This window comes from Cyprinodon tularosa, unplaced genomic scaffold (genome assembly GCF_016077235.1).
Source record: "Cyprinodon tularosa strain WSP-4 unplaced genomic scaffold, ASM1607723v1 ctg1093, whole genome shotgun sequence".
Taxonomy (NCBI): Eukaryota; Metazoa; Chordata; class Actinopteri; order Cyprinodontiformes; family Cyprinodontidae; genus Cyprinodon; species Cyprinodon tularosa.
Window position 1 is genome coordinate 172,190 of NW_024037886.1, and position 9,733 is coordinate 181,922.

A 9,733-nucleotide genomic window follows, 5' to 3' on the forward strand; every position below is an offset into this window, starting at 1 on the left:
TTTTTTTTATTAACACATGAAACCATAATTGATCCACATAATTGATTGACCCACAATATCTACCAACCAATAGTTAACACTATGAAGCGACAATCACAGTTGGTGGTCATAATGTTTTGAGTGACACCCGACAGTTAAGATTAAAGGCTTAAAGGAAAAGGGACATTTTTTTGACTACAGCATTTCCACAAAATGTTATTTAGCGAGCCAGAAACTTTAAAAAAGCATAACCAAAAAAGCTGAATATTTACAACCTGCACCTGAATACAGTTCCTTTTGTTTTTTTGTTTTTTTTGGGGGGGGGGTGCTTGGACATAAAGGCTGAAGGTTCCAGCAAAGACTGTTTATATGTGAGACAGGAACAATGTGAAGATTAGATTAGCTGATAGGGAGCAGGTGTAGACAGAAGTAACTAGAAGGAGCTAAGGGAAATGAGAAAAAAATGGCAAAAAAAAAAGGGGGGGAGAGTAACTCAAAAAATACAACACTGCTGAAACATAACACAAAATGGAAAACAAATCAATGACACAGAATGACATCATAAATCAAAGTGTAACTGAAGATGTAAAAAAGAAAGGGCAGAATCATGACAGAAACACTGACATTGACGATTGTAATCATATTTGGTGTTTTTCTTCTTGCTAAATTTATGAATTCAAAGCCTTCTGTTGACAGATCCAACCTTTTTTTCCATTACAGCTCACAGATTTCCATCCATTAGCCTCTTTAACAGAAGTCGCACAGTGAAGTTTCGCCTCAGATTGTTGTAACCAGTAGCTAATAGAAGAAAAGGATTGTTATACTATAGAATGAAAGCATTATTCATGGCCTTAAGATTAATTTCTTACCTGTTTGTAATCTCACTGCCATTGACCCACTTCCAGCCAACACCATCAACCCTAAGGCCAATCCAGTAGCCGCTAATTTCTGCCCCAGCTAAACCACTTTTATAGATAAAGTCCTGATGAAAACCATAATAACATTGTTAGAAAACAATCATACTTAAGCAGTGATTGGTTTGGTTGCTGATGCAAGTTAAAATCAAATGTGGACCATTTCTCAAGACAAACCTGCTCCTCAGGAGTTCCAACAATCACCAACTCTGCATCCCTTGATCTGCAGTCATCTCGAGCTTCATCCCAAGTTTTTTGATCTACAAGCTTCCTGCTGCTGATCATGTAGCAGCTGGACTGGAAGAGGAACCAACCTTGTGGGCAAGGTTCAGTTTGTCTTTCTGAAAAGACCAATTCAAATGATTTCAGTTGGAGAGAAATTCTAGATTAGGATTATAAATATTATAGTTTTACTATACTTTTTCTGTTGTAGAAGTAACTTGGTGATGTTTGGAAATTACGTAGGTTATTGTAGTTAGGACTTGTTGTGGTAAACTTATAATCTGGTCTGCCATAGTAAGGTCGTGGTGTGGTGTAGTAACGCCTGTTGTTGAAATTACGTATTCCGCCGTAATAAGGTCGTGGTGTGGTGTAGTAGTAACGCCTGTTGTTGAAATTACGTATTCCGCCGTAATAAGGTCGTGGTATGGTGTAGTAGTAACGCCTGTTGTTGAAATTACGTATTCCGCCGTAATAAGGTTGTGGTGTGGTGTAGTAACGCCTGTTGTTGAAATTACGTATTCCACCGTAATAAGGTCGTGGTGTGGTGTTGTAACGCCAGTTGTTGAAATTACGTATTCCGCCGTAATAAGGTCGTTGTGTGGGGTTGTAACGCCAGTTGTTAAAATTACGTATTCCGCCGTAATAAGGTCGTGGTGTGGTGTTGTAACGCCAGTTGTTGAAATTACGTATTCCACCGTAATAAGGTTGTGGTGTGGTATAGTAACGCCAGTTGTTGAAATTACGTATTCCGCCGTAATAAGGTCGTGGTGTGGTGTAGTAACGCCTGTTTTTGAAATTACGTATTCCGCCGTAATAAGGTCGTTGTGTGGGGTTGTAACGCCTGTTGTTGAAATTACGTATTCCGCCGTAATAAGGTCGTTGTGTGGGGTTGTAACGCCAGTTGTTGAAATTACGTATTCCTCCGTAATAAGGTCGTGGTGTGGTGTAGTAACGTCTGTAGTTGAAATTACGTATTCCGCCGTAATAAGGTCGTGGTGTGGTGTAGTAGTAACGCCTGTTGTTGAAATTACATATTCCTCCGTAATAAGGTCGTTGTGTGGTGTTGTAACGCCAGTTGTTGAAATGACGTATTCCGCCGTAATAAGGTCGTGGTGTGGTGTAGTAACGCCTGTTGTTGAAATTACGTATTCCACCGTAATAAGGTTGTGGTGTGGTATAGTAACGCCAGTTGTTGAAATTACGTATTCCGCCGTAATAAGGTCGTGGTGTGGTGTAGTAACGCCTGTTTTTGAAATTACGTATTCCGCCGTAATAAGGTCGTTGTGTGGGGTTGTAACGCCTGTTGTTGAAATTACGTATTCCGCCGTAATAAGGTCGTTGTGTGGGGTTGTAACGCCAGTTGTTGAAATTACGTATTCCTCCGTAATAAGGTCGTGGTGTGGTGTAGTAACGTCTGTAGTTGAAATTACGTATTCCGCCGTAATAAGGTCGTGGTGTGGTGTAGTAGTAACGCCTGTTGTTGAAATTACATATTCCTCCGTAATAAGGTCGTTGTGTGGTGTTGTAACGCCAGTTGTTGAAATGACGTATTCCGCCGTAATAAGGTCGTGGTGTGGTGTAGTAACGCCTGTTGTTGAAATTACGTATTCCTCCGTAATAAGGTCGTTGTGTGGTGTTGTAACGCCAGTTGTTGAAATTACGTATTCCGCCGTAATAAGGTCGTGGTGTGGTGTTGTAACGCCAGTTGTTGAAATTACGTATTCCGCCGTAATAAGGTCGTTGTGTGGTGTTGTAACGCCAGTTGTTGAAATTACGTATTCCGCCGTAATAAGGTCGTGGTGTGGTGTAGTAACGCCTGTTGTTGAAATGACGTATTCCGCCGTAATAAGGTTGTGGTGTGGTGTAGTAACGTCTGTTGTTGAAATGACGTATTCCGCCGTAATAAGGTCGTGGTGTGGTGTAGTAGTAACGTCTGTTGTAGAAATGACGTATTCCGCCGTAATAAGGTCGTGGTGTGGTGTTGTAGTAACGTCTGTTGTTGAAATTACGTATTCCGCCGTAATAAGGTCGTGGTGTGGTGTAGTAACGTCTGTTGTTGAAATGACGTATTCCGCCGTAATAAGGTCGTGGTGTGGTGTAGTAACGTCTGTTGTTGAAATGACGTATTCCGCCGTAATAAGGTCGTGGTGTGGTGTAGTAACGCCTGTTGTTGAAATGACGTATTCCGCCGTAATAAGGTCGTGGTGTGGTGTAGTAACGCCTGTTGTTGAAATGACGTATTCCGCCGTAATAAGGTCGTGGTGTGGTGTAGTAACGCCTGTTGTTGAAATTACGTATTCCTCCGTAATAAGGTCGTGGTGTGGTGTAGTAGTAACGTCTGTTGTTGAAATGACGTATTCCGCCGTAATAAGGTCGTGGTGTGGTGTAGTAGTAACGTCTGTTGTTGAAATTACGTATTCCGCCGTAATAAGGTCGTGGTGTGGTGTAGTAACGCCTGTTGTTGAAATTACGTATTCCGCCGTAATAAGGTTGTGGTGTGGTGTAGTAGTAACGTCTGTTGTTGAAATGACGTATTCCGCCGTAATAAGGTCGTGGTGTGGTGTAGTAGTAACGCCTGTTGTTGAAATTACGTATTCCGCCGTAATAAGGTCGTGGTGTGGTGTAGTAACGTCTGTTGTTGAAATGACGTATTCCGCCGTAATAAGGTCGTGGTGTGGTGTAGTAGTAACGCCTGTTGTTGAAATTACGTATTCCGCCGTAATAAGGTCGTGGTGTGGTGTAGTAGTAACGTCTGTTGTTGAAATTACGTATTCCGCCGTAATAAGGTCGTGGTGTGGTGTAGTAGTAACGTCTATTGTTGAAATGACGTATTCCGCCGTAATAAGGTCGTGGTGTGGTGTAGTAGTAACGTCTATTGTTGAAATTACGTATTCCGCCGTAATAAGGTCGTGGTGTGGTGTAGTAGTAACGTCTATTGTTGAAATGACGTATTCCGCCGTAATAAGGTCGTGGTGTGGTGTAGTAGTAACGTCTATTGTTGAAATGACGTATTCCGCCGTAATAAGGTCGTGGTGTGGTGTAGTAGTAACGTCTATTGTTGAAATTACGTATTCCGCCGTAATAAGGTCGTGGTGTGGTGTAGTAGTAACGGGGTCTGTGGTAGGAAGGTTGTAGGGTTGTCAAATCCAAATGCGGTTCCCTCCAGTCCTTCGCAGAAGTTTCATGAAACTTGATGTTCTCCAGGTCCTTCAGCTTAGCCCCAATAACTGAAGTATCTACATTGTAAAAAGTTGATTTATGTTAATATTGAAATTCATGTCAACAGATTCAAGATAGAGTCTAGTGTTAGTTTTATACCAAATGATTGCAGAAATAATCAGAAGGTTTCTTCTAGTAATGATAAACTAGTTATCATTTCTTTATGAGGCTATCCTTCAAAAGGCATTCAAGGTAACCAACAGTCAGAGAGGATTTGGAAACCACTGACCAGGTCAGAGACTAACTCCTCCTTGATCTGGGTTGAATATGAGCGCAAATATTAGTAGTTAGGCCCTAAGGTAAAAGTGTATGTTTATTTTTCAACATTAGAAAATTGTGAACTGAGGATTAGTCCCTTGTCAGATCCCTAGTTCCCCTGTTACAAATCAACATTTGTGGCCTTTACTAGAAATGCTTACAGACACTGTTTAAAAAAAAATAGAAATACAGAACAGAACAAAAGCTCAGCAGTGCAGTCCAAATGGGACAAGAATGCAAAAATAAAATAGGGGATATACACTCACCGGCCACTTTATTAGGTACACCTGTCAAACTGCTCGTTAACACTTAATTTCTAAGCAGCTAATCACATGGCGGCAACTCAGTGCATTTAGGCATGTAGACATGGTCAAGACAATCTCCTGCAGTTCAAACCGAGCATCAGTATGGGGAAGAAAGGTGATTTGAGTGACTTTGAACGTGGCATGATTGTTGGTGCCAGAAGGGCTGGTCTGAGTATTTCAGAAACTGCTGATCTACTGGGATTTTCACGCACAACCATCTCTAGGGTTTACAGAGAATGGTCCGAAAAAGAAAAAACATCCAGTGAGCGGCAGTTCTGTGGGCGGAAATGCCTTGTTGATGCCCGAGGTCAGAGGAGAATGGCCAGACTGGTTGGAGCTGATAGAAGGGCAACAGTGACTCAAATAACCACCCGTTACAACCAAGGTGGGCAGAAGAGCATCTCTGAACGCACAGTACGTGGAACTTTGAGGCAGATGGGCTACAGCAGCAGAAGACCACACCGGGTGCCACTCCTTTCAGCTAAGAACAGGAAACTGAGGCTACAATTTGCACAAGCTCATGGAAATTGGACAACAGAAGATTGGAAAAACGTTGCCTGGTCTGATGAGTCTCGATTTCTGCTGCGACATTCGGATGGTAGGGTCAGAATTTGGCGTCTACAACATGAAAGCATGGATCCATCCTGCCTTGTATCAACGGTTCAGGCTGGTGGTGGTGGTGTCATGGTGTGGGGAATATTTTCTTGGCACTCTTTGGGCCCCTTGGTACCAATTGAGCATCGTTGCAACGCCACAGCCTACCTGAGTATTGTTGCTGACCATGTCCATCCCTTTATGACCACAATGTACCCAACTTCTGATGGCTACTTTCAGCAGGATAATGCGCCATGTCATAAAGCTGGAATCATCTCAGACTGGTTTCTTGAACATGACAATGAGTTCACTGTACTCAAATGGCCTCCACAGTCACCAGATCTCAATCCAATAGAGCATCTTTGGGATGTGGTGGAACGGGAGATTCGCATCATGGATGTGCAGCCGACAAATCTGCGGCAACTGTGTGATGCCATCATGTCAATATGGACCAAACTCCCTGAGGAATGCTTCCAGCACCTTGTTGAATCTATGCCACCAAGAATTGAGGCAGTTCTGAAGGCAAAAGGGGGTCCAACCCGTTACTAGCATGGGGTACCTAATAAAGTGGCCGGTGAGTGTATATACTTCCATTATATAGTCCACAAACTAAACATTTATGGATGCTCGAGACAAAATAGTAGACACGTGTCCTTCACCATACTCCAGGAAGGGCTTCCATATGCGTGTCAGTCTTAGAGTGGACGAGGCGTCTTAGGAAGTCAAGAGGGATATGTTCCAAGATAAGCTTCTTCCACCCAAAATAGTTGGAGATTTGAGATCCATTGCAGCAAAATATTCATTTCAGATGATACTGTGGTCTTTATGTATGGTTTCACCAAAAAGTGATTCCTGATAAACCAACAAACTCCCTTGTTTTTGCTACAGTTATAGAACCTTAAAGTGATATAAGTATATGATTCTTAACCTAGACATACAGCAAAGTTTTAAAGGCAGGTTTTTAAAGGAATAGTACACCCAAAACATGATTAGCCTTCATTTTCTACTCACCCCCATGCTGAACAACACTCTGGAGTACTTTTTTGATATCTCAAATGCATCTGGAGATCTGGGAGGCTTCTTGCTGTCTGCTGACATTCAAATAATGGAGGTCTATGGCGCCCGAGGCAGAAAGGTCCATAAAAGTCCACAAAAAACGTGTCAATATTCCTCCATACTGCTCGTCCAATGTATTCCAAGTGTCCTGAGTGGGTAGCGTCCAGAATTTACTCGAAACGAAGTCATTTAGAATGTTTTTAGAGCATAAACAGTAGTGTATAGGATTTCCTAAAAGCGCGCGCCTGTGAGTTCACGGCGCTACGGAAACCGCGGCAGACCAAACCAGATGAAAGTGCGCATTCAGCTCGGCAAAGAACTCATGCTCTTCCTCAACACTGAAGTCCTCAGACATTTTTCTTTCGTTGTTTCTTTCTTTGCACAGGTAAACAGCACATTTCTTCTTCTACGCTTGCATTATCGGCAGAGCAGACGCTGAATGCGCACTTTCATCTGGTTTGGTCTGCCGCGGTTTCCGTAGACTCATGAACGCGCTTTTAGGAAATCCTATACACTACTGTTTATGCTCTAAAAACATTCTAAATGACTTCGTTTCGAGTAAATTATGGACGCTACCCACTCAGGACACTTGGAATACATTGGACGAGCAGTATGGAGGAATATTGACACGTTTTTTGTGGACTTTTATGGACCTTTCTGCCTCTGGCGCCATAGACCTCCATTATTTGAATGTCAGCAGACAGCAAGAAGCCTCCCAGATCTCCAGATGCATTTGAGATATCAAAAAAGTACTCCAGAGTGTTGTTCAGCATGGGGGTGAGTAGAAAATGAAGGCTAATCATGTTTTGGGTGTACTATTCCTTTAAGGCTCAGAGTTTTTCTCTTAAGTTCTGCAGGACACTTCAGATGTCAGATTAGGCACCTAGGATGTAGAGCTTCTCTTAGATTATTGCCTAACCACTTTGTTACCATTCAGTGTTACAGAAACCATGTTTTTGACCATAATAGATTTTCAGCATTGGTGAAAAATAAGTTACTGTCCAGGGAAAATATATAAAAAACAAACAAAACATGCTTATCTTATATAAAAATGTTTTCATAGTCTGACCTCTCATTTTCCCAAATTCCTTTCTTCAAACAAAACTAACTTAAAACTTATTTCTAATTTATTAAGTTGATCTGTTTGCATTTCATAATAATCAGGTTACTTTTATGCAATTCAAAACAATAAACTTTGTGTTTGAAATAAAAACACTCGTTAGTATTCATTTTGAGTAAGTATATTTTAATAATACTAAATAAATAAGTCTAATGATTATGTATTACAAATAAATAAGCTTTATTCTACAACACAGTATGGATCATGTAAGGCTTATTTAATACGTTTGTATTAAAATGATCTAAAACAAGTAAATAGGCATTTGTTATCTAATAGATTTACATAAATCATATTTATTTTGGTTGAATAAATCTTATTTAATTTGGGCTAATTGTTTCTGTGGGTGTGCATTCATACTGTTCAACATTATTCTTAAACTTGAATCTTTCTTGAAGTAGAAAAGGACTGAATAATTTATACTCACAATAAATGCGCAGACCAGTGATCAATGTGAATATAAGGCAACAGATCAGAAACGGTGACAGACGCCGTAGGATGGCTGGGATCCTGCGCTCTAATTAGAGAAATATTTTAGGAACATCATAGTCTGCGATTTACCAAATCTCAGAAAAAGAAAGATTTTCTTATCTACTTTTTTTCTGTGGTCCATGTGGAATTGCAGGGTGGTTGCCCATGGTGCCAGTTGCAGCAATCCTGTATTAAACTTTTTCTTGAAGATGACCTTTAAATATAACGTGAAAACCTTCATAATTTATACATAGGAACTCCAAAAGTGTTTGATCTAATAAAAGAAATTCTCATTTATAAAAGAAAACTAATCATACCTGCAGACCGGTAAACACTCGGCTTAAGGGTCCTAGTCGCCTCCATAGACTCTGTTCTCCTATTGAACAAACTCCTCCGTCAGCTTGCAGGCAGAAGTGATTGGGACTGAAAAAAGAAAGAGTTTCTTACTGAGAACCATCTGCTTTGTGGTTTCTCATATATTTCCTGCTCAGCTTTAAAATGCTGTCGTTAACCTTTTAACCTTAGGTTTTTGTGACTGCTGACATTTCTCCTGGACTTTTTAGAAAAATATCTCCTTTCTTGGTTAAATTTCAGTAAACTGTTGCAGAACAAACAAAGCCATTAAATCTGTTGTTTTATAATTGTTAATGATTAACAGTCAACGTGGGAAATCTTTAATTTCCCCATTTATGAGTGACCAACTTAATTTATGACATATGTTTTTAATCAAGGAAGTTCAATTCACTTCAGATCAGTTTATTTCTATAGCTCCAATTCACATCATGTCATCTCAGGTCACTTTCCAGTTCACCAGATCATCCAGTCAGATTGATTCAAAGTTTTCTATCTAAGGAAAACCAGCTGATTGCATCGACTCATTGACTCTTCAGCAATCCCTCACACTAAGCATGCTTGTAGCGACAGTGGAGAGGAAAAACTCCCTTTGAACAGGAAGAAACCTCCAGCAGAACCAGGCTCAGTGTGAGCGGCCATCTGCTGAGGCCCACTGGGGTTCAAGGAGACAGAAGCAGACATAGAAAAAGAAGCATAGATACAAAAGGCAACTGTCAACCAGCTCCACAGGCGGCCCCGTCCAGGAAACACACAGCCAGGCAGACGAGCTCCGAGCCAGCTCCCATGTCAGAGGATGAAGAGAGCACATCCAGTTAGTCACAGTCAGAGAAACAGGACCACACTGGAAAACAGGCCAAGCTCCAACATCTAGAAACAAAGGTGTTGATGGCAGCAGCACAGCTGATATTTCTCTCCAGGATGGAGTCACAGCCAAACAGGAACAGACCAGATGAAGCTACTATGAGAAAAAGCAGAGAGAGCAGAACGTTAGAGATTGAACTAACAGATTCTGCAGAGTGGGAGAATAGAGATAGAATGAAGCAGAATGATGAAAAAGGGGTCCCTATGTCCTCCAGCAGTCTAAGCCTATAGCAGCAGAACTATAGAGATAGCTCAGGATAACCTGAGCCACTCTAACTATAGGTTACAGCTCCCAAAACATTTACAATACAACTGCTATTCTCTGCCTCCCCCGGTGCTGAAGGGGAGAGCTTTGCTGATTGTCGAACCTTCTGTAACATATC

The 9,733-nt window shown here is 41.2% G+C and overlaps 1 protein-coding gene across 1 annotated transcript; it reads right to left on the reverse strand.

Annotated features, from left to right (window-relative positions):
- Positions 1-493: 493 nt before the first annotated feature.
- On the reverse strand, positions 494-8,589 carry LOC119789211 (toxin A-like). The gene is made up of 7 exons (XM_038294023.1): positions 8,453-8,589; positions 8,260-8,349; positions 8,092-8,181; positions 1,313-4,351; positions 1,071-1,234; positions 849-961; positions 494-777 (listed from the first exon to the last, which is right to left on the reverse strand). Exons 2-7 carry the CDS (start codon positions 8,300-8,302, stop codon positions 648-650), a joined length of 3,579 nt encoding a protein of 1,192 aa, XP_038149951.1. The 5' UTR covers positions 8,303-8,349; positions 8,453-8,589; the 3' UTR covers positions 494-647.
- Positions 8,590-9,733: the final 1,144 nt, after the last annotated feature.

Coding starts and splice junctions, on each gene's coding strand:
- LOC119789211 (XM_038294023.1), bottom strand. CDS start 8,302: ATGGGCAACCACCCTGCAATTCCACATGGACCACAGAAAAAAA. Junction 8,182..8,259: donor ACATGGACCACAGAAAAAAA/GTAGATAAGAAA, acceptor TTCTCTAATTAG/AGCGCAGGATCCCAGCCATC. Junction 962..1,070: donor TTGGAACTCCTGAGGAGCAG/GTTTGTCTTGAG, acceptor GGTTTTCATCAG/GACTTTATCTATAAAAGTGG.